The following is a 25,003-nucleotide window of genomic DNA, read 5'->3' as shown; positions in this document are numbered from 1 at the left end:
GTGTGTGTGTGTGTGTGTGCTTTCTTCAAACTTATTTTTTTTCTTTTCCTTTTTTTTTTTAAACCTAGGACAGACGTTTTGAACTGGAGGAAATCAACATTAACTGCAATAACCAGTTCACTGCGGTAGGTTTCTTCTCAGCTGAATTTAATAGACGATGTAGCAATAATAAGCTAAAAACTAATGTCGTCGTAGTTGTTAAAAGATCTGTAGGGAGTGTAATGAGATTTTCCATTTTCCCAGAACTACATCGCCATCACTCAAGTCTTCTCATGGAAAAACTATGTACCAGGATACTGAACTTGTGTTTAAAGCGAGAGTTCAGCAGCTATATCTCTACAGTAAACGAAATATCAGCAGCACAATTCTTTCGTTGGAATAATTCACAGTACAGTAAAATCGAGACAATTTTTTTTAAGTGTGAAACATGTGCAAGATACAAGAGGATTATTGGGAACTTTTTCAGAAGTCGTCCTTCCCCAAACGGGATTGAGGCGTTTGGCAATAGATAGATAAATAGATAGATAGTCCTTCCTATTCCAGTGTGGTAAGCACACACATTTTATTAAGTTTAGGAGAGATAATTTTGACTGGCGGGAATAGTAAGTCTAACCAAGCAATAGACTGTGGTTATCAAAAATATTTTGATGCTTCTTGAACCTTCTTACAATGATGTTCTTTATTATCATATGCTTGCCACATCCAGAAAAATTCATCATCATATCTTCATTATATCATCAGCATCAGCATCACTTTTTATCTAACTAATGGGAAGACATTTCGTCCTGAAGTGTAACAGAAGGGTGTATCTAATTTCTCCATTTCGCCCTGTCTCTTCAAAACAAAACATAATCGTCAGGAGATATGTATGTAAAATGTATATCATCCTATTCAAGGGTCATTCAAGGCTGCATCTAACCCTCCCATTTCGAAAAGTTTCTACGACAGCTGAATAAAAAAAAAAAATGAAAAAATTAGACCAAAAACAAGACATCGTGGAAGCGACAGAAGTAACCGCTCTCTAAAACTCTCTCCAGTATCATCCCTGCCTCACTCCATCACATCCACGAGACTGTAAACAACCAAGTCCACCATTGTTTCTGTTATTTCCACCACCGCCATCTGCCCCTATCCGTCTCCGGCACGTCTAATAAAGCCATAATGAAGACAGTAAAGCCAGGCCAAGCGAACATGATGCGGCTCAAATCCTTCACTTCGACTGGCATGGAGGGCGTGTCTCTGTCAAGGGTTGTGGCTGGCGGATGGTGTTTTTCCACAACTATAGTCGGTTTATATTTATCTTACGGAACTGAGACACTGTCACAGTTTGAATACCAAGCCGTGGTTGTGTGAAGTTCGATGAACGATGGTTATGCGTTAGGAATGATTCTTCTTGCTGCCTAGTCAGATTTACCTCCATATCTGACTAGGCCTGACCATCAGATAAGCTTTAAAAGACTCACGAATCTTTAACAGGTGAGAACAAATGCGTTATGATGTTTACGGTATACCTTTCCTTCGCTGGTGTATAATTCTCTTGGCACTCTCACAGTCAAGTGGATCGAATTCATTACATTCCTCACAAACACACAATTTTCGTTTGTTATAAGCATTCTCAAAAAAACAGCCTCAGTAGGCCTATGTGTGATTTTTAATATGCAAGAAAAGAAAGAAAGAAAGAAAGAAACCAAGACTGAAAACCTAAAAAAAAAAAAGTGCTCTTCCTCCCCCCCCCCCAAGAAATCAATCAATCAAAGTAAAACAGAAGGGAACCAAAGGTCAAATTAATTCATTTCGAGGCGTATCGACACAGCGAATAAAAGACTGGAGATCATAGGCAGAAGGAAATGCAGGTTGTGGAGGAGTGTTCCAGTGTTCACTAATATTGCAAAAGGTGTCTCTTAAGCTAATTATGATTATCTGGTGGTGGCAAAAATAAACGACAAGAGACGTCGTGCTACCAAATGAGATAAAGTGGAATATATCCATCCCTTTACTGCCAGTTATTCTGCTGGCATGGGTCGACTGGGTAATATTCACTTGCAAGATGAATGGCTGTGTAAAGATGAGGGGGCTGAGGGAATGGAGGCCATTCTGCTAGAGGCTGGAGAGCTTTCTCCTGGAGGTTGGAGGTCATTCCACTAGAGGCTGAAGGTCATTCTGCCAGAATTACGAGGTTCTACTGCTCAGGGATGGTCATTCTGCTAGGGGCATTCAGTTAGAGATTAGTTGTGAATCTGCTGGCCTTTGTTCAATTCCAGTTCAACAGTTGCATTGGATGTGGTTGGAGGTCATCTAGCAAGCTCAGGTTTGATTTTTGTGAGTGTATTATGAGCTTGGTGAATGTGTGAGAAGGGGGTTCGATTTCGGCGATTAAGTATGAGTTCTACTGGCCAGGGTTCGATTCCAATGATTGGGTATGGACTCTACTCTTCGGATTCGAGTCCGGTAAGCCTAGGTTCTATTCCAGTAAGTGATTTATGGATTCTACTACCCAGAGTTCGATTCTGGTTAATGGTTTAAGAGCATCGTGGCAGCGAGAAGGGAGTGGGCCTAAGTTTGAGTACAGTGAGGGGCGTATGAGTTCATTTACACTGACTCCTACTCCGGGAAGCCTGGGTGTTATACCAGTGAGTAGATAATGAGGTCGACTACCCAGAGTTCGATACTGGGCAAGGGGTTGAGAGTTCAGTGGCAGCGTGAGGTTGAAGGTGAGGGAGAGACTGCTGGAACTCGTGGCTGGATTACGAGTTCTACTAGCCAGGGTTCTGCTCCCACTTATGGATTTTGAGTTCTACTAGTCAAAATTTTATTCCCGCTGATGAATTATGATTTCTATTAGCCGCACTTTGATTTCGGCAAATGGGTTGTTCATTCAGAGGCAGGGAGAGGTTGAGGGTGAAGGGGGAGGAGGGTGAATCTCCTGGCTCGAAAGTGCAAACAAACCTTGGGGGCTGGGTTATTAGATCTTTAATTCGTACACTAATGGGCTGTGAGTTCTACCAGCAACACTTCGATTATGAGTTAAGTGGCAGGTAGTGAGTGAGGACGGTAATGGTGAGGAGGAGGAAGGTGAAGCTTCTGGCGTCGAAGGTCAAACACACCTTTGCCAATGAATTATCAGCCCTACTAGCTCTGAGTAGATACTGGCCGATGGGTGATGAATTCTACCAGTTAGACTTCGATTCCCGCTAATGGGCTGTGTGTTCATCGGTAGGGAGAGGGTGAGGATGAGGATGGGTGAGGGTGAGGTGGGTGAAGCTCGTGGCCTCAAAGTGCAAACATACCTTGGCTCACACGGTGACAGCTCCTCCCCCACGACGCTCACCTGTGCTCATGCCAATATTTAGGTCGCGCCAGCTGCCCCGCCTGGCCTCCTCTTCCACCCCTCTCAAATGGCCTCTCTCTATCTTTCAGGCCTCTCTCTAATCTAAACTACCCCATCCTAGTCTAACCTAATTTAACCAAACTCTCATATCACTCCAGTCTCTCTCTCTCTCTCTCTCTCTCTCTCTCTCTCTCTCTCTAGCCTATCCTGACCTAAAGTAACCTAGCTAACCTTTCCATATACCTGCCTCTAACCTTACCTAAAAGAACCTAATTTTTACTAACCTAACCCTGCTATCACTCTCCCCTCTCTCTGGCCCATTTCTAACTTTAACCCAAACTGACCTAACCGAACCTTAACTAACCTTACCCACTCAAGTTGTCCCTCACTCCCCCTCTCCTCTTATACCTTAATTTGGCCTCAGCTCTTCAAAGTCCTGAATTTAGACCCCTTCGCCCCTTATGTCGCTATTCTCACCATGGCCTCTTCTACCTCACCATGGCCAAGGCTTCTTCGCGTACATAGATCTCTTTAGTAAGGCTTTTTTCTTTCTTTCCTTCTGAGCCCACTCTATGCTACTTTACTGTTATATAGCAATGCGCCTTTTTAACTGGAGCCACTTCTTTCTTAGTATGGCCATAACTCTGTAATGTACTTGAATTTCTTTACTGAGGTGATATTTAAAAAAAAACTCTTTTCAGTGTTTCACTCATGTTGCAACACGTCTCCCCTCCCCCCCTCTCTCTGTATGTGTGTGTGTGTGTGTGTGTGTGTGTGTGTGTGTGTGTGTGTGTGTGTGTGTGTGTGTGTGTGTGTGTGTGTGTGTGTGTGTGTGTGTGTGTGTGTGTGTGTGTGTGTGTGTGTGTGTGTGTGTGTGTGTGCGCACATTTCTTTGCTTGTGTGTGTGCGCACTTCTTTGCTTGTCCGTGTGTGACAGGCTTCCCTTTCAGATTTTTCATGTCCAAGACAAAACCCCTTTTTAAAAACAAACATTTCCACCTAACTCTAAAAGCTAATGGACGGACACGCCTCAGATTCTCCTCATCCCCGGCCAGGCATAAGTACGAAGCCAATCAGCCGTAACAGCAGAGAGGCGAGGCGAGAAGGACAGTGACGGACAGTACGTGGGCTTGCCGTCCATCACAACGCCAGATTACGGGCGGGAAAGTGAACAGCAGAACCACGTCGAAGGTAAAGAGAGATGGGGCTGGGGGAAAGGTGAGGGGGAGAGGAAGGGATGGTGGTAGACGGGGATAGGGCAGGAGGAGTGGTATGGGAGGGGATGGAAATAAAGAGGGTTGCGATGGGGAGAAGGGAGTTGTGAGGGTTGGGAGATACTCGTAGACGCATAATGGGATGGGGTATGGGAGAGAGGTTTCGAAGGTTGGGAGATGAGGGGTGGAGGTAGAGAGGAGGGGGATTGGAGGGAGAAGGATGGGAGAGATGGGAGAAAAAGGGACAAAAGTAGAATGAAGGGAGGCGGTAGGAGAGAGTAAGAGGTGAAGTGCATTAGAGGGAAGAGGGGGTGGTGTTGTTTGGGTAGGGGTAGATAGGAGTAAATGGTGGGAGTTCAGGGAGGAGTGGTTAGGAGATGGTTAGTGAGAGGAGAGAAAGAGACGGAGGAATAGGAGGCAGGGGAAAACCAATGAGTAAAGGTAGGAGGGATTAGAAGGAGGACAAGAAGGTAAATGGAAGAAGGGGATGAAGTGAAGGAAGGTGGGAAGAAGGAAGGGACGCAGACTTAGGAGAGAGTTAGGGATTGGATGACAAAAAAATAGGAAATAAACGGATGAGGGAATGGGGACAGTAATAGGAGAATGGATAGGAGAAGCGGAAGGGGGAGAACGAAAGAGTAGGAATAGGACGAGGAGATAAAGGATGGAGGAGGAGGGGGAGGTCGGATGCGAGGAAGGGATGGAGAGAGGACGAGAGGATGGAGGTAAGAAGGGGAGGGGGTTAGAGATAAGTGGAGGGGATGGAGAGTGGGGTGGGGGGAGGGAGCTTTCTGGCTAATGACGAAAGGCAGGGCAGCTTGATCCCTCTCCAACACTCCACTCTGCCTCGCTTACTCCCTCTCATTTACTCTCTCCTTCAATTCCACGGCATCACTTACTCATTCCGCTAGCTTACCCATTCCACTAAGCGCTCTTCTCTGTCTCTCTCTTTCTGTGTCTTTTCCATCCACTGTCTCTATGTTTGTCTGGTTCTGTTTCTGTTTGTGCTTGTCTCTCTGCGTCTCTCATTCATCCCTCTCTCTCTATCTGCCTGCTTCTGTCACTTTCCTTGTCTCTGCCTGTCTCAATCTCCCTGTGTTCCTGCCTCCCTCACTCCCTCTTATTTGCTCTCTCCTTCAATTTCCCGTCATCACGTATTCACTCCGCGTATTTACTCTTTCGCTAAGCTCTCTTCCATGTACTTGTGTCTTTTTTGTGTGTATTTGTGTCAGCCTTTGTCTTTATCTACGTCTGTGTCTGTTTGTATTTGTCTTTGCATCTATCTGTCTTTGTATCTCTCTCTGTGTATGCACCTGTCTTTGGATGTGAATGTCTCGGTGTCTGTTCCTCTATGTCTATCTGTCTGTTCTTTCCCCATCCGTCTCCATCTTTCTCTATCTTTCTGTCTCGTTCACCGCCTCTCATTTACACTCCATCCTTCATTCCCGTAGACCCACTCTTCCACTGCGTTCTTTTCCCTGTCTTTGTGTTTCTTTGCCTCTGTGTCTGTGTCTGTCTCTGCCATTCTACCTCTTTGTCTGTCCATCTGTGTCTTTGTATGTAACCGTCTCTGTTTCTTCTAAATCTGGCTCCGTTTCTGACTCTTAGTGCCTGTCTCTATCTCTTTCTGTACCTCTCTATCTCTCTGTCTTGCTCTCTCCCTCTCATTTGCCCCCTCCCTTCACCCCTGCAGCGTTACCTACTCATTTCGCATACTTACCCTTCCACTAAGTTCTCTTTCCTGTCTTCGTGTTTCTCCGCCTTTGTCTCTGTGCCTGTCTCCATCTGTGTCTGTCTTTCTCTGTGTGTATCCGTTTGTGTCTCTCCTGTTGACTGTCTCTGTCTTTCTGTCTTTATACCTCTCTCTCTCTCTCTCTCTCTCTCTCTCTCTCTCTCTCTCTCTCTCTCTCTCTCTCTCTCTCTCTCTCTCTCTCTCTCTCTCTCTCCATTTCAGCAAAATAACTTACTCATTCCACTTACCCTTCCACTAAGTTCTCTCCTCTGCCTCTGCTCTTCTCTTTCTCTGCCTCTGCCTGTGTGTTTCTCTTTCTCTGTCTTTGCCTGTGTGTTTCTCTGCCTCTGCCTCTGTGTTTCTCTGTTTCTGCCTTTGTGACTGTGTCTGTCTTTGTCATTCTGTTCATGTCTCGTTGTCCCACTCTATGTCTTTGTATGTCTCCGTCTCTGTCTGCTGGGGTTATGTCTCTGTTTATCTCTGCATCGTTCTCTGTTTACTTCTGTGTCTCTGCCCCGCTTCCTCCCATTCATTTACTTGCTTCTCCATTTGACATACAAAATTTCTTATGTTTCTGTTTTTGTTTGTTTCTTTCTTTTTCCAAACACTTTTCTGCTTGGTGGCATTCCATTATTTCTTCTCCAGTTCACTTTAAACCTGGCACAATTGTTCCTTTTGGGCAAATACCCCCAGACAACTTATTTCATTTTCGTTTTAGGTCTTTTAAAGTGCTCTAAGAAGCCAAAGGCCAAACCATACAAGCACACAAATTTGGGGACCTTATGCTCATGTATGTTCACTGATTCTCATGGCAATAAGCACAGGGGTATTTCAGTGCACAATCGCTGAGTGGAGACCATCCTGCATTCCCCTGGGAGTGCTGGCAGTCGTTTAATTTCAGAAGCATCATTCAGTTCTCTTCCCTGTCTGTGTCTGTGTCTGTTCTTGTATCTGTATATTCTCTCTCTCTCTCTCTCTCTCTCTCTCTCTCTCTCTCTCTCTCTCTCTCTCTCTCTCTCTCTCCTAACCTGCCTCACTACAGAATCCTCCTTTATCGCCTCCCCACACATTGTCTCGCTCATTTAATCCTTAAATACTGTATCTCTCTCTCTTTCTCTCTCTCTCTCTCTCTCTCTCTCTCTCTCTCTCTCTCTCTCTCTCTCTCTCTCTCTCCCAGGTCATATTTCATTACCTAACTTCTCCTTCATTACGCGAGCCCTTCCTCATTTCCTCACTTTTCCCTCATTTCCTCAACGCCATCACCTCATATTTCCACGTCTCATTTGCTACCTCTTTTCTCCCTCCTTCCCTAGCATTCTTCACCTCATTTCCTCCCTTGTGCCTCATTTCCTACATTCATTTCCTTACGTATCCCTCATTTCTTCACTACTCCCTTACTTTCTCCACTGTTCCTTCTTTCCTCACTTCTCAATCGTGTCTCCCTTTATATCCTCACAACTCCTTCACTTCCTGGCTTCTACTTCATTTCCTCAATTTTTCATCATTCTTCGCTTCCCTCTTGTTTCCTCACTTCCTCAGTCCCTCATTTATTTTTTCTCTTACCCAACTCGTCCTGTTTTCTTATGGTTCTATTTTCCCTGTTCTCCCTTTCCTCACACACTTCTTCACTTCACTTCAAGCACCTCATTTCTCAGGCACCTCATATTCTAAGTACTTCATATCCCAGACAGTTCGTATCATAAGCACACATTTCCCAAGACTCTCAGTTCATCTCTTTTCCCAACACCTCACTTCTCAGACACCTCATTTCTCAAGCATCTCATTTCCCAGTCACCTTTCCTCGCGTTCATTCTTCCCTCGCGTTTCTTTACCTCATATCTCAGCATCTTCTTCCCTAGGTATTTCATTTTTGAGGCGCTTCATTTCCCAAACACCTCGTTTCCTCACCAGCTTGCCTTACAAGACTCATTTTTCTCTGTACTTGCTCACCAGTCACTTCCTTCCCCCACCCCTCACTATCTAATCGCTCACCACTCGCCTCCTCCTCTCTCATCCCCTCCTCCCCCACCCCCATGTCCCCCACCTCTTCCTCCTCCCCTACCCCCTGCCCCGTCACCCCCCGCGGGCCACACCCTCATTCCTGACATATAAGTAAGTACTCAGCGGGGGATTTCCACGAATAGGGATTTTAGTGGAAACTTGTGAGAAAGTAATCCCTCATCACACTTCCTGCCTTTACTAGACCGAAAATAAAATCATGTCTTTGATGAAATACATACATATATTGTATCTCTCTCTCTCTCTCTCTCTCTCTCTCTCTCTCTCTCTCTCTCTCTCTCTCTCTCTCTCTCTCTATTCATCAGGTGAAGAGATTTATCTTTTCAAGCACACTGAACTTTCCCTTGACGTCTGCAAACTTGCCGCAGTTTCTGAACGCTGAAGATTAAGCAGTGCTTTGACTGGTATTTCTGCGTTGTTTAAAAATTGTTTTATACAAGACGTGAACATAGTTACTTTTCCTGTCTAATTTCTCTTTTGTCTCGCTATTTGTGTGTCTGGTAAACACACGATGTTTTAATTATCTACTTGGGTACTAAATATATATACGTTATACTTTATGGATGTATCTTCCGCTCTGCCATGGCATCAGTATCAAGCTGTCATTTTGCCTGTAGCCTGTTGTGATGTTGGTACTGTGTGTATGTGGCGTAACGGCCGGCTTGCACATAGCTGACATCGGTGGGCAGCTCTATTATACACGTTTAGTAAGCATTAATGGAGATAACAATAGGATGAGTATATTATGGGTGAACCGTGGCAGCTGCGGTAGTGCCATATCTCGTTCGTTGAACCAAGACCCAGGTGGCTAAAGTTAAAGGCAGTGTACCTCAAGTTTACTCATCAGTTACGTGTACCCTCGCACACCTTAGCCACTCCCTTTAGCTGTTGCCTTCCCTCACAGTAGAAAATGATGTCAGTTAATATATAGTAGGTTTCCTGCAGTCATAGTAATAAATCATACAAAGAGCTAAGTAACACAACAGTAATAATGAAAATATCTGTGGCAGCAGCAGTAATAGTTATAGCAAATAATAATAATAATAATAATATTAATAATAATAATAATAATAATAATTTTTAGAGGGCAGTGTGGACCACCATATCCATTTGCTGCCATTAGGTGACTCTATGACTATGATAATCTCTTTTTCTCCTTTCACACTTCCCTATAAAATGTCCACGCCAGTTTTTCTATACTGCGTGGTGTTCTTTCTGACTTTTTCCTGCCGGCTTCGGCTGGAGAGTTCGGAAGGCGAGGGAAAGCCTTCTTCTTTGCTATCCTTATCTCATTCTGGTAGTTCAGTTACTCTTCTAGGAGCTGCCTAGCATGGGACAACCGGCCTACTGCAGGTATCCTCTCTTCTTGTGTTCTTATGTTCTACATTTAGTGGCAAGCTAAATACTTTCGTGTATCCCAGGAAACTAATATGCTGAGTGGTAACGACAAAACCAATACATGGACGCCTGGTGGTCTAGTGGGTTCGGTCTAAGTGGGTTCGGTCTGAGTAGGTTCTGTCCAGTGGGTTTGGTCTGGTAGGTTCGGTCTAGTGGGTTAGTCTAGTGGGTTCGGGCTAGTGACTTCGGTCTAGGGGATGGCTGGGGTTTAGTGTTCACATCATGGCACTCTGGCGCATGTGACACGTCATCCTTGCCTCAGATGTCTGGAAGAAACTAGCCAACAGCCCCTGGTCCCTACACTGGAGAGAAGATTCATGAGGGAAACTTATTAACGAAGAATCCCGCGAAGCCAAGGGTTGCCTCTGCCTCGTTTGATTAAGTCCTTCAGTAAGGTGAGTACGATGATGTTATGCATTTTTCTTTTCAATTTCAAACGATTTTATTTAACCTTGGCAAGGCTTCTCGTACTGAAGGGGATAAAAGGGTTGTATGCAACACTTCTCTTTTATTTAGAGATAGCAAGAATAAATTAAGAAAAAAAATAATTGAAGTACTTGAGTTAAAACTAAAATAATACTTAAAATCTCCATATTTCAATTGCCATGGATCAAAATTACTGTCCGCACGACCTGAAATACCCGTCAGTTGTGTATAACCCCCTAAGAGGTGGAAGGTTTGGGTTGGGTGTGCTTCCTGGTGGGCGGGATGAAGATGCGGGTGGACAGTGAGTGAGGGCGTGCAATGAAGTTAAGAGGCGGGTGTGTAGTGAGTGAGGGCGCGCAGTGAGGTTAAGAGGCGGGTGTGTAGTGAGTGAGGGCGTGCACATGTGAGTGGAGGAGATTAACATGCGGGCAAGAGAGGGAGGGGAATAAGAGGAGCGAAGGGTGCCAGGCCTCCCGTTGTGGCCAGGCAAAATGAAAGAGGACACAATGCAATATGGTACACGCATGCATTAATTTACACACACACACACACACACACACACACACACACACACACACACACACACACACACACACACACACACACACACGCACGCACGCACGCACGCACGCACGCGCGCGCGCAATTCAAGCCGCAGAGGAAAGTCTGAAGAACCTGAATACCAAGGGACAGTGATGAAAGTTGACCACCAAGAGCTAAAAGAATTTCATTATCACAGAAGAGGAAGAGGACAGTGGCTGACCTTGAACTAAAGGAACAGTGTTATCTAACCTGTATCTCCATAACAAAAGAGCATTTCATCTCATCCCATCCTTATATAGAAAAAAGATCAGGAAGAGCATTTCATGAGATTAGGTACCAAAAGTTGTATTAACTTTTTTTTTTTTTTTTTTTTTTTTTTTGACGGCATACTGCAAAAAACACCTAAAAATGGCTTCACTGACTAACAACGCAGATAAGTGTAATAAAGGTTCAAAAAGAATCAAATTGGGCTATTCTGGACTTGTAATAAAAAATAGGCATTGTGTTGTGAGAGCGAGGCCTCAACACCGAAGAAAGAGAATTCCCCTTCAGTGTGGAACGTGTGTGGAACTGTGTGCGGGGGATTGAGGAGCGTGAGCAGGGGATTGGACTGCTGCAGGGTGGGGAAGGGGATGGGAGGGGAAGTGGGACATGGGAAGGGGAGTTAGGAAGGGAGAGGTGGAGGATGGGAGGGTTGGTGAGGGGAAGTGGGACATGGAAAATGGTGATAGGAGGAAAGGGGACGGGAGGAGTGAGGCAGGAAAGAGGAGGTGGAGAGGAGGAGAGGGAAGAAGATGTGGGGGATGGGAGGGGAGATGGAAAGGGGAGACTGCAAGAGATGATTGGAGAGGTAGGAACTGGAGTGAAGTGAAGGTGGAGTCTGGGTGTGTGGGTGGAAAAGGTGGTGGAGATGGGAGGGAAGGAGTGTGTAAGAAGGGGATGGAAGTGGGAAATTGGAAGAGGAAATGGGAGGAAAGGGGAAGGAATAGGAGGAGAGTGTAGGTGGAGTTTGGGAGAGGAGGTGCGGGTGGAATGGAATGTGGGGGATAGGAGAGGAGGACTGGGAAATGGAGAGGACTGGAAGATGGGAAGATAGCTGGTGGATGGGATGGTAGATGAGAAGGTTTGAGAAAGTGGGGACTGTATGGGATGGAAGAGAAAGAGAAGGGGAGGGAGGGAGGAAAATTCATGAAAAGGAGGAATATGTTGGGAGGGAAGGAGACGTGGAGAAACGTGAGGTAAAGAGTGGGAAGGGAAGTAATGGGGGTTGATAATAGGGATTGGTGTATACTCGTATACTCGTATGGGAGGAAAATAGACAAGTTAGTAATAGTAAGAGATAGACTCCTTACTTAATGACCACCATTTTCTGTAGCCCTCCCTCCTTTACCACTGCTAGTAAAATATACAGTACCTATACACTCCATCAACCCACTACAAATAAAATAAATGACCAAGGAATAATACTGGAGCTCGCTAGCAGTCAGGTATAGTGTAGTTTTTAAATGAACACAATTTGATGTAGCCCTCCTTCTTCAATAACTTCTTATGCAATACACATACTGTAAATCAAACGAATGATAGAAATAATATTAAGGGGAAAACTAATAGTAAAGAGAACAACTAATCTATAAATGAGCACAATTTTCCCAACCCCTCATTTTTCAATCACTGCTAATACAATCTACAATACCAATCCACTCATTAACAGATTATTAATAAAGAAACATCCCGGGAATAATATTAGGCTAAACGGAATTATAAAGTAAGCACATTGTTCTTGTTATACATGAACACAGTTATCCCAAACCTTCCCACTTTTGTCACCACTAATACATACAATACGGCACCTATCCCCTCCAGTAACATCAGATAAGTAAAATAAATGGCCCAAGAATAACATTAGGCTACATGACTTCATAAAGCGAGGACATTTTTCTTGTAATACATGAACACAGTTTTCTCTAGCCTTCCCTATTCTGTCAGTACCAATACTTCCAATACACAGAGCCTATCCATTCCATTAATATATTCGATAAATGAAATAAATGGCCCAGGAATAATATTAAGCTATACGGCTTCATAAACTGAGGACATTATTCTTGCGATAGCGTCGGGCTGGTGATGACTGTGCCAAGACTGAATGGTGAGCGTACAATATATTAGTCTCCCCCTTGTCACTCTTGCTATTTACTCTCCTCCCAACCTTGCTGCTGCTTTGCTGGCGTATGTGAATTAATATAATATACAGGGGAGTATTGGGTGGATTTGTATATAACGTCCTAAGCATTGTATACGTGGCCGTCATCATCATCGTCATCATCACCATCCTCATCCACATCATTATTATTATTGTCGTCACCATCCTCCTCCTCCTCCTCCTCCTCTCCTCCTCATTATTATCATCATCATCATCATCATCATCATCAGTATCATCCAACTCATATATCCCAGTAATAAATGGGTTGTAAATAAGTAGATAAATAAATAAACAAAAATAAACAAACACCTATAAATCTATTAGGGTAAAAACAGTTCATCAGAAAAATTTTACTTTTACATGTGACCTTTAGATATTCAGTATTTAAAAAAGAAATTATTAATGTTATAAATTCTTAGGACATGCTTGGTAATAAATCATCGACGAATAACTGGGATCCTTTTTCTGTTAATATTACAAACCAGTATTTCAAAAGCACAAAAAAGAAGAATATGGATGGGGTTATAAAAGAGATACAAGGTAGGCCAGTGGATGTTGGAGCGACCCTAATGACAGAGGGCAGCATTTGGAAACTCCCTGTACTGTTGCTTGCAGATGATACTGTGTTGTTAAGTAAAGACGAAAGTGAGCTGCAAGGCTTGGTGGATGAGTTTAGTGTGTAAGAAACGGAATCTAAAGGTGAATGTAGAGAAGAGTAAAGTTATGGTCTTCGAGAGAAGGCAGGGAATGTACAGTGAGGTTGGATGAGGAGGAAATGGAAATGTGAGAGCGTTTAAGTACATGGGTAGTGTGATGAGTAAGGATGGAAGTTTAGAGGGTGAAGTGCTCGAAAGGGTATAACGAAGAAGAAAGGTTGCCGATTCCTTGAAAGCAGTGATAAGAAACTGAGAAATGAGCATGGGAGTGAAGAAGTTGCTACATGACAGTATTGTGATACCAGCTTTAACGTATAGAAGTGAAGCTTGAACCTTGCTGGAGGGACAGAAGTCAAGAGTGAGAGCAGTGGAAATGAGTTATTTGAGAGGAGCCTGTGGAGTCACATGGCGAGATAGACTGACAAATGAGGATGTGAAGGAGCGTTGTGGTGTGGATATGGATGTGATAGGAAGCATTAGGAGAAACACATTGAGGTGGCTTGGCCATGTGGAGAGGATGGAGCGTGAGAGACTGGCAAGGAGAGTGTATGTGAGTGAGGTGGAGGGGGGGAGAGGGAAGGGGAGGCCAAGGATGAGATAGAGGGATGGAGAGGAGAAGTATATGAGAGAGGGGGTTGTCAGCTGGACGCAAGGCAGTGAAATGGCGGGGGACAGAGCGACATGGTGGCGATGTGTTTGTGGTCACCCTTTATGGGATTAAGGCTTCCGGCAATGGAAAGATAGAAAAAAAAAAAAAAAAAAAGATTTCCTGCATTTTCCTGCCACCCATTCTCTTCTCTTTTAACTATGAATCAGTCACGCTACACAGACCATTAACAACTTGATGAAACATGGCAGTAAAGAACAAAGTATCATCTCATTTCTGTCTGATCTACAAGGGACTGATGGATCATATTGAGAACCTCGTATCCAAAGGTGAGGGGCCATGAACCGGGAGGGATATCGCTGGAATGGAGTAGGGAATGAAATGGAATGGGGAATGAAGGAGGATGGGGAATAAAACAGAATGGGACATGAAACAGGCTGAGGTATAGAATGGTATGGGGAATGAAGTAGAAAATGGACTGAAATTGGCAATGGAATAAGAAGTGAAAAGGAACTAGTAATGTAATAGGGAAAGTGAGGAATTTATAAGCATTATAAGAATGTTTTCCGTATTAATTTGGCACAGTACAGCAGTGACATAAAAGTGACAGAAGAAGAGACATAAACGAGCGTAGAGAGAAAGGTGAAAGAACAAATCGAGATTTCGATGGCTGTGTTATGTAATGAAGCTTTAGTGTCTCGTGTGTGTGTGTGTGTGTGTGTGTGTGTGTGTGTGTGTGTGTGTGTGTGTGTGTGTGTGTGTGTGTGTGTGTGTGTGTGTGTGTGTGTTGCGCACGCGATGTGAGAGAGGTGAGTGAGTGGTATAAGTGATGGGATTAAGGTAACAATGTATATACCGAGGATTTACATACATACTACATGTGAATTGCTTTATACAGATGTGACAATGGAGAGACAAAGCAGGGTGTGTGTGTGTGTGTGTGTGTGTGTGTGTGTGTGTGTGTGTGTGTGTGTGTGTGTGTGTGTGTGTGTGTGTGTGTGTGTGTGTGTGTGTGTGTGTGTGTGTGTGTGTGTGTGTGTGTGTGTGTGTGTGTGTGTGTGTGTGTGTGTGTGTGTGTGTGTGTGTGTGTGTGTGTGTGTGTGTGTGTGTGTGTGTGTGTGTGTGTGTGTGTGTGTGTGTGTGTGTGTGTGTGTGTGTGTGTGTGTGTGTCAGTAAGGTGGAGGGAAGAAGTTGGAAGAGTGATATAAGGGATAAGGGATGAGGTTAAGGTAGCTTTGTATACACCAAGAATTTGCATTTAAACAACATGCAAATTCCTCAATAAAAATATGACAATGTAGACGCGAGGTAGAGGCAGAACGAGGAGGGGGGGATGTCGGGGTGGAGGGAGATTGGTGGGGGTGTGGGGGTGGATGGGGTGAGGAAGGGAGGGCGTGTGAGTGGTATAGCAGGCCCTGTGGACGTGATCAAGATAACAGTAATAGGTTTGGGCCCCCGCGCCTCCGGAAACACCCGGGGGCCTCCTTGCATTAAGATAAGCCTGGGTTAGAGCATTACCTATACATCCACAAAGCTTCCTTCGTTTTATGTGCGTGGGCGTAATCTCTTTCCTGACATATTTATTCTAGCAAGATCTTCCTTTCTAATCAGGTCATGATAAATACATCTAGACGTTTAGGGAACAGTAACTGCTAGTATTACGCAGAGGGAGTCACGATTGATAGTTCCTTTACACAAAGAGGACTTCGAATTTACGCAATCTGTCATGAAACCGGGTCAAGAATAACAGAACTTTCAGGCAGCAGGAACATCAAATGACAAGTAAGAGCAGTAGAATTTTTACGCATCTAGGGGTTCGAACTGCCGTTGTCAGATTCCATCCCATTTGATTATATTGATTACTTTTAAAGGCTCACTAATTTTGAAGTAGTTTCGAACGAAGATAAGGGAAAACTGACCTTATTTTGTAAAATGGAGAAGCAGAATATCGATCCACCTTCTCGTCGAGCAGTTATGAAACTCTAACACAATGTTTCGAAAGTTTACTTGGTTCGTAAGATTGCATTACGTCGTCTGCTTAAATCTGAACTGGAGAAGTGAGATGCACTCCCAAAATTTTGACGATGATTTCTGAAGTACTTGACGATGATGGAGCGTATTTGTCCTTACTATATAATTGCTGATTGCATTCTGTCGTATGGGATGCAGGCTAACCGTACGAAATAACCGCAAATGTTCCATAAATGACCTTCAAACATTAGAGATTTGCACTCCACTTTGTGATTTCAGGTTTAGGTACACAGCCTTTAGTTTCAAAAATCAGTATTTTGTATCGATTTGTCGCTGTGAAGTGTATCGATATTTTTGTCCGCAACTGTACATTAGGTATACGCGGATCTACAAATATGTATTAACTGGGAGACAGTCTTGTAATTGGGGGCTTATGTACGACTAGACCTGTTGCCAAGCTTCTCGCTAAAAGTTATCATGAGTAATGGTTTCCGGGAAGAATCTGTAATACCTAAACGTCTTTCTTTATTTATTATTTCCGCGTATTGTTATCACTCATGTCTGCCCTCCACTTCTCTCCAACCCCACTCTCCAGCATTCTTCCCCTCCTTGCCCACTACGCACCCTCCCTAGAACTCACATACCTCTTACATTACCTCCCCCCATATCTCCTTCCTCACATGCCCCATGCTTTCTCCCCCGTTCCTCCCTCTCTATGCCCTTCAGATCCCTCTTAACTTCCTCTTTTTTCCCCGGAATTTTCACATCCTTATCTAACCTTCCCGTCTCCCTCTCGTCTTTTACATCTTTCTTACCTTCCCTCCCCTCCACCTTATCCTATCTCTCATATCCCTCATACCCCCTCTCTTCCCTTCTACCCACTTCCTGGCCTCTCACATCCCTCTTACCCCATCCATCACACCCCATCCTTACCACCAAGTCTTTCCTAGCCTCACATCCCTCTTACCACACCTATCCCCCCTATCTGGCCGGTTACATTCCTCTTCCCTTGCCTTTTTACTCCGCCCACCCTCACCCCTTACATCTCTATCATACGTCCCTCCTCCATCTTACCTTACCTAACCCCCTCCCCCCCCAGCACCCTACATACCATCGTGAGCGTGGCATGTGCTCATCATACTCTCTTGACGACCTTGCCAAAATGCCAGAGTGGCCGCAGTCATCGCCTATATTAAACCACGAGTCGAATGTCGCTCCGGCCCGAGCTGAAGAGAGGGAGGGAGGTGGGGAGAAGGACACAGGCAGAAGAAAGACAGAGGGTTGATACATGTAAAATGAGAGTGGGAGTGAGTGGGTACAGGCAAAGTTAAGGTGGAAGAGGGTGGATACAGGTAGAATTTAGGTGGGAGGTAGGTACAGGTAGAATGGGAGGGAAAGTGACGAGGAGCAGTTGGATACAAGCAGAGCGGAGGGGACTGGGTGGGAAAAAAGAGTTGATGGAGGTAGGATTGAGGGGAAAGGGAGGAAGGAAAGATTGTAGTAATTGTGAAAAGTGGAATAATTTCTGGGGAAGAGATGATTACAGTAAGTGAGGGAAGTGTGGAACGATTAGAGAATATTAGTGAAATGAGGAGGGGAAGGGAGGAGAGATCTTTTAAGGGGAAAGAACGATTATAAGAAGCATCAGCCGACTGTATGATTTGCAAGAGGGCTGCAGGAACGGTAAGGAGATTAGAGGAGACAGGAAGGGGATCTGTAAAACGAAAGAGATGAATGTGAAAGATACGAGACGGGCTTTTATTTTTTATTTTTTGCAAAGGGAGGTGATGATTGTAGGAGTTATTAGGAGATTGTATGAGACATGAGAGGATTCAAGAAGACAGGAAGAAGGAGAGTATGAACTTAACAGGGAAAGGCATTGCTTTGAAGAACGGGTAGGAGGGAGTGAGGAATGTTTTCATAGGGAGAAATTATTGTAAGAAATGTAGGACGACTGTAAAAAAGATAAGAGAATTAGAAAAAAAACAGGAATGGGATCTGCAGAAGGGAAGTGACTATGGAAGCACTTGGGGTGAGGGAGGGAGATAATTTCAGAGATGATTCCTAGAAGTATTGGTCGATTATAGGAAGCGTTAGAGTGTCAATGAAGACGTGGGGTATCTATATAATCGAAGTGACGATTGCAGACATTGAGAGGAAGATTTTTTTAAAGCAGACATAGTGATCGTAAGAAGTGTTGGAGAACTGCAGGAAAAATAGGAGAAGTAGTACGAGTAAATACACGATGAAAATGAGAGGAACAGAACGACAGGAATAGCAAGGCGGCAGGGAGGAGTCATTTTTTCAGGGGCAAGATCAGTTGGAAAAGCAGGGGGATCTTTTTCAGGGAAAGGAAGCACTGTATGAGGTGCTGACACGATTAAAACACAGGCACTATCTGACATACGTAAAGTTAAATATACCGTACTCTAGATTGAAAAACTACCTTTGCACTTTAAAAGCGAAAGAAAAAAAAGAAAATGTTCCGGGATCACTTTTAATTAATGTATGCCTTCTCTTACCATCAACACGCCATCACACACAAAATTAACACATCAAAAGCGAAGTCTTATTTAGAACTACAGTATATGCTTCAGGAAGAAGACGTGAAGAGCAGCAACGTGAACTAAGAAACCATCGATCATCAGTATAATTGACTGATTGATTACACTTCAAAGTCCTGGCAGCGTAACATCAAAGGTCATTGTCGCCGGGGAAAAAAAAAAAATCATTTGAACCATCACAGCAAGTACAAATATCGAAGTAACCCTATAAAGCAACACACAATAACACTATAGCAGATTGAGGAAGCTCATCAGTGTAAGGATTTCCTACTTCGATCGACCGTAAATTATGTATATCTTTGTGGACGGTTACAAAGGGTAGTTACAGCTTTTCTCGGATCGCACAGGGGCACACTTGGATACAGGCAGAAGACAAAAGAAAAGAGAGGGAAAGAGAACGGGAAGGAAATTCCAATGTTTAGGAATTCAGTGAGAGAGGAAGATATGTTTTATATGTATGATAAGGCAAGAATAAGCGGCAGAAGAAAATGATGATGATGGTGATGATGATAATGATGACGATTATAATGATGTTCACGACGGAGACGACGATGATGATGATGAAGACAATGATGATGATGAAAAAGAAAAATTAAATAAAAGCATAGGGGATAAAATCTGCTGAGACTCCACTGCTGAGGAATGCACTGTGAGATGAGGAAGGAATCTGACAGTGGCAGTAGATGGTAAAAGTGACTATTGATGATGATGATGATGATGATGATGATGATGATGGGGAAGATATATGGGACTGACGACATGGTAGGACAGACAGATTATGATGATGATGATGATGGTATATGACAATGATGCTGACGATGGCTATGTAGCGAATGAAATGTTTAAAACTGACGACAGAAAGTCAGTTCACATATGCTGGGAAATTCCACAAATGAGGAAAAAGAAAGAAGAGATTTTCATAACCGTGAGAAGGCAAAAGTAAATGGCATGACAAGGACGACAACAACGACAGTGATGATGACGATGATGGTGATGGTGATGATGATGATTGCATTAAGGAAAAAAGAGATAAAAAAGAGAGAGTGAGCGAATGAGATATAAATAAAGGAAAGAATGAGATATAAATAAAGGAAATTCCCCAGCAGTCAAAGAAAGTGAGAAGGAAGAGGAACACGTTTTATGGTGTGAGAAAGCAGAGTAAATGTTGGGAGTGAGTGATGATAATGTCAAGGGTACGAGAGAGAGAGAGAGAGAGTATACGAGTATACTGTAAGCAAGAAAACTGAGAAGGAGAAGTGAAATATTTTCCTGGTGTGAGGAGTCAAGAGTAAAAGGCAGGAGTTACTGATGATGACGATGCTGGGGGAAAAATAAACAGGAAAAAGGGAAAAACTGGCACAAGCCTCAAAATTAAGCCAGAAACAGGAATCCGCCATTTACCAGTATGAAAAGAGGAAAGGAAATGGTGAGAATGAGAGATGAAGGCGATAGAAAGGTATAAAAATTAAGAGAAAGAGAAGAACTTGTATAAGTCGCACGATTAAACACCAGAGGAGAAAAAAAAAAACAAATCTGCCTTTTACGAGTGTGAGTATAGGGAATAGGAAAAGGTAAGCATGATTAATGAAGGCGACTGAAGGGGAAAGTATTACCCAGAAAGGAGAGACAGTAGGATATAAGACAGAAAAACATATACATGAGGAAATGCGAGAAGAAGAATCAGTGTTTTGATGATGTGAAGAAGCAAAAGGAAATGGTAAGGAGCGATGGATGAACACGGTGGAAACAAAAAAATAAAAACAAGAAAAAGAGAAAATGATACGACACAATAATATGCACCGGATGCAAAGCGATAAAGATATGTGTGGGGAAGCAGAAGGATACCGCGAAAATAGTGGATAAATGTGAGAATTGAAGAGAGAGAGAGAGAGAGAGAGAGAAAGACGGGGGGGGGGGAGGCTTTACCAGCGTGTGAGGAAGCAGGAATAAATGGTAGGAAACTGAACCCCCCTTGTTGTGTGTGTGTGTGTGTGTGTGTGTGTGTGTGTGTGTGTGTGTGTGTGTGTGTGTGTGTGTGTGTGTGTGTGTGTGTGTGTGTGTGTGTGTGAGACCCTTGCTGCAACATATTCAATGTCAGAGGGGTAGTATGTGAAGTATGTGTGTGTGTGTGTGTGTGTGTGTGTGTGTGTGTGTGTGTGTGTGTGTGTGTGTGTGTGTGTGTGTGTGTGTGTGTGTGTGTGTGTGTGTGTGTGTGTGTGTGTGTGTGTGTGTGTGTGTGTGTCGCCCTTGTTGAGATGAATATTCATTGCCAGAATTATAGAATGTGCGCTATGTGCGTTCGTGCGTTCATTCATGTGTGGGTATGTGTATATTTGTGTGTGTGTGTTTCAGATGTGAGTGTTCGTGTGTGAGAGGGTGTGCCTGAATGTCTTTTATAGTGCTCTTGTACGTTTCCATTGGTGTGTGTGTGTGTGTGTGTGTGTGTGTGTGTGTGTGTGTGTGTGTGTGTGTGTGTGTGTGTGTGTGTGTGTGTGTGTGTGTGTGTGTGTGTGTGTGTGTGTGTGTGTGTGTGTGTGTGTGTGTGTGTGTGTGTGTGTGTGTGTGTATTATATGTGTGCGTGTGTCTGTATGCATACGCCTTTGTCTGCGTATGAATTTATGTACGTATGTGTGTGTGAGCCCACGCCTGGCAGAGGACGTGTTGGCATGTAGTTGCAAATTCCTTAAATATGCCTTGCTTCCAAAACATTCCTACATGCAAGAGGCGAATTTCAGATCCAAGGCTGAATTCAAGAAAATACTTCCTTGTTTTACGTTCCCCCTTGGAATTGATGAGTCTTTTATGTTCTTTGGACCAGGGTTTTATATTGCTTATTGGCAGAGTTTATTCACCAATTTTTTCCTCAACTTTCCCCTTCTTCATTTTCTCTTGATCAAATCAGTATCTCATCGTAGGATTTTTGTTTTTTAATTTTATCATCTTCTGTATTTTCTTTGCATTAAATCTTTTGGGTCGAGTTTTTTCCCAACATTTTTCCTTAGCTTTTCTCTTGCTATTTTCTTTGCATAAAATTTTTATGTATCTTAGGAGCCAATTTTTCTCCCAACATTTTTCCTTAGTTTTCCTCTTATTTATTTTCTTTGCATCAAATTTTTAAATGCCTCATGGGACATTTTTTTTTCTAACCTACTTCTTTCCTTAAATCCTTCAGCCGTTTATACTTCTTCGAGGCAAGGCTTTTGATTACTTATGGTATTTTTCCTTCTTTTTTCCATAATTCGCCCCCTCATTTTGTTTTCATTAAACGAAAGTTATGTATGACTTAGGCGCCGAGTTTTTTTCCTGCCTCTTTCCTTTGTCCTATTCTCATTGTAAATTTATATCTTACTTATGAGCCGAGTTTCTTTTCATAGCTCTTTCTCTAACCCTTCTTGCGTTTAAATTATTTCGGTAAGGTTCTATATAAAGTTTGGTACCTGTTTTTTCCCTGCCTCTTTCTTTAACTCTCCTCAGTCTTATGTCCTCTACAGCAAAGTTTTATACAGTTTAAGGGACGAGTTTTTTCCTCTCTTTCTTAACTCTTCATTCTCCTATATCCTTGGACCCATTTTCTTCTTACCGTTTTTCTTAGATCCCCTTTAATTTTTTTTTTTTTTTGAGTAAGGTTTTATATTAAAACAACACTATCATTGAGCTTATACCAGAGATAGAGCCAAGTAATTGTTGTCTCTGACAATAAATAATTAAGTAGCTAAATAAATAAGTAAATAAGTAAATAAATAAAACAGCAATATCCTTCCACTATACGAGCTATCTTGCCCAATATCTTTTAATTAGACCATCGAGCTGGTTTTAATATTTTCCATCTTTGCTTCGGTTCCCACAGAAGGAAGAGGATGAAAGGAAAAATGACGTGACAAAAATATGAGATGTTTATTGACCTGGACTCTACTGAAATGTAAGCCTATTCACGTGACAGCAGTGGGATGTAATGGATGGTAATGGTGGGTAATTGTAACAGCACTCAGACGTGACAGAAATGACTGGTGACAGCAGAGGGAGCCTATTCGTGCGACAGTAATGAAAGGTAATAGTAACTGACTGAAGGTGCGTCAGTTAAGATTAAAATAAACTTAATGGTACGTGAGATGTGGTAGTAATGGTCTGTAATGGTAGGAGACTGTAACGGTATTTAACGTGACAGCAATGAGTGGTTGTGGCACAGGGGTGAGGCAATACACATTAATAATACGACAAGCACTACCAGGCATTTCTCTGATTCTTGATGTAATTAAATTTCGTTCATTCTCTCACATCATTTCTCACATCCGGCTTCCCTCGCCCCCTGAGTCCCAGTGTATTGATTATTAAACAGGCAGCGGTCTGTTTCACAAATATTGCTTGTGTAATAAAGATTTTGCCAGTTTTCTCCCGTTAAAGTTCAGGCAAACCCACCACAACTAAAAATGATGAAAAGTCTCCCTGTGAACCTTGTAGGCAAGAATTAAGAACTTTAACCTCATTTTCATCTCATGCTAGGCGAATTTCTTCATCCAAGAGAAGACTAGAAAGACACAGAATATAAACATGAATTCTGGATACTTACAATGAAAATATGAAATCTGGAGTGTAAATAATCCTGTCGATAGAATGCAACATGAGGCAACAAATTAAGAAGTTATATGAGGAATGTTTAACATGAATTCAAGAAATTGAGTAGTTTTGACAAGAGAATAATATTAAAACATGAACTCTGGAAAGTGTACAGTTGCACTGGGAATATATGAATTCCGGAAATTCAATGGTTTCTTTAAATTGACAGTTTTCCAATGCTATCCTTCTCTTAAACAAAATTTTACATGTTAAGACAAAATATATATAAACATGAATCAAGTGTGTAGTTTTTAAAAGAAAATATGGCATAAATTTTGTGTTGCTTTGTTAGGTTGTATCTGAGTTATGTAGCGGCTTCCTTATCTTCCGCAAACTTCCATAGAGCTCTGCGAGTTATAGAGCGACCTCCTTATCTTCCACAAACCCCTATAGAGCTCTGACACGAATATAAGCAGGAATGGTTCCCTTTGCCCTGCACTGGTGAGCTTGCACAGAGAATTGTATTAATATGACACTGGAGACTTTATTGTATTAATGTCTAAGATGTTTATTTTGTATATTGGACCTTTATATCCCTTTGTATGATGCTTATGCCCTTCTAATATCGATTTAATTTCCACAACTGTCATGCGGCAGAATATGAAGGCTGTTGCAGGCAAAAGAAGTCGCTAAGTAAGAGGCGCTACGAATACACACACGAGGGTGGGAAATTAAATCGGTTAGGAAGATGAGTGGACACAAAAGACAATGATAATACAGCGACAGGCAAAACAAAACACTTAAAAATAGGCGCTACGATGGCAAAATAGAGAGTACTGAGTTTCTAGGTTTAGAAGGCAAAATAAATCGCTTACGAAGAGGTGTTACGAAGAAATACAGTACTAGAGAATGTTAATGTTGTAACAGACAGAGTAAACTATTAAGGAAGAGAATATTAATGTTTCAACGGGCGAAATAAATCGCTTAAGAGGTGTTACGAAGGCCCCGAGGCGAACGGGAATACGACTCAGAACTCGAGAATTCTCCCCACCGACACGAGGGAAGCACAGAAGTTATTGCATTCACGCCTGCTGGGTTTATTGCCTCTCACACCCCGCAAACAATGAAAAATAAGATGCTGTTTGTAATATCTCACCTCCACATATAGTTTTCATTTCATACACACACATATTCTTATAGTTTTACCACCCAAAGGATGTCTCTCGCAATAACAATTCTGCCTTTTTTGTTTCACTTGTAAACGAAAACTGTCTCATCCATGTCTGTAAAAGATGAAAAATAATATTCTTCTTGTTATATCTCATCTACACATGAAGTTTTCTTTCTCACACATGCTCATAATTTTTCCCTCCAAAAAGAAGTCCACACTGACGATAATTCTGTCTTTGTTTTACTTCGATACAGAGAACAATTCTTTAACAAGCAATGAAAAATAATATTCTACTTGTAATATCCCACTTCCATATGTAGTTTTCTTTTCACACATACCCTCAAACTTTTCCCAGCAAAGGGAGTCTCCCTCCATAATAATTTCTGCTTTCGATTATACTTGTAAATTAAGCCACACCAGAGGATGCAGCTGTACTGCTGCATCCACCAACATTGTAGGATAATTCTTTTAAGCAAGAAAAATGTGTTGAACATCTCTTCATATATATACATACCAGATTTTCTTTCAGCGTGTAACATATTCTTGGATGTTGGAATTTGTGGCCATAATCTTATTTTCCTTTTAATTTATTATTGGTAACTATTTACGAGACAGCCGA

General features: G+C 42.7%; 2 protein-coding genes across 2 annotated transcripts in view; both read right to left on the bottom strand.

Moving 5' to 3' along the window:
* Nucleotides 1-25,003, bottom strand: part of LOC145398974 (alkaline phosphatase-like) — a 303,273-nt gene that overhangs the window by 218,915 nt on the left and 59,355 nt on the right. The gene's annotated exons all lie outside the window — the stretch shown is intronic.
* LOC145398957 (uncharacterized) lies at nt 6,396-7,463 on the bottom strand. The gene is made up of 5 exons (XM_080271691.1): nt 7,372-7,463; nt 7,240-7,297; nt 6,699-6,727; nt 6,548-6,571; nt 6,396-6,483 (listed from the first exon to the last, which is right to left on the bottom strand). Exons 1-5 carry the CDS (start codon nt 7,461-7,463, stop codon nt 6,396-6,398), a joined length of 291 nt encoding a protein of 96 aa, XP_080127817.1.

The sequence above is a fragment of the Coenobita brevimanus genome, chromosome 47 (genome assembly GCF_032717465.1).
Source record: "Coenobita brevimanus isolate Jiangsu-jjx chromosome 47, ASM3271746v2, whole genome shotgun sequence".
NCBI lineage: Eukaryota > Metazoa > Arthropoda > Malacostraca > Decapoda > Coenobitidae > Coenobita > Coenobita brevimanus.
The sequence above is the reverse complement of the archived record's forward strand: the minus strand, read 5'-3'. Positions and strand labels throughout refer to the sequence as shown.

Coding starts and splice junctions, on each gene's coding strand:
- LOC145398957 (XM_080271691.1), bottom strand. CDS start 7,463: ATGAAATATGACCTGGGAGAGAGAGAGAGAGAGAGAGAGAGAGAGAGA. Junction 7,298..7,371: donor GAGAAAGAGAGAGAGATACA/GTATTTAAGGAT, acceptor GAGGCAGGTTAG/GAGAGAGAGAGAGAGAGAGA. Junction 6,728..7,239: donor GAGAGAGAGAGAGAGAGAGA/GAGAGAATATAC, acceptor TAACCCCAGCAG/ACAGAGACGGAGACATACAA.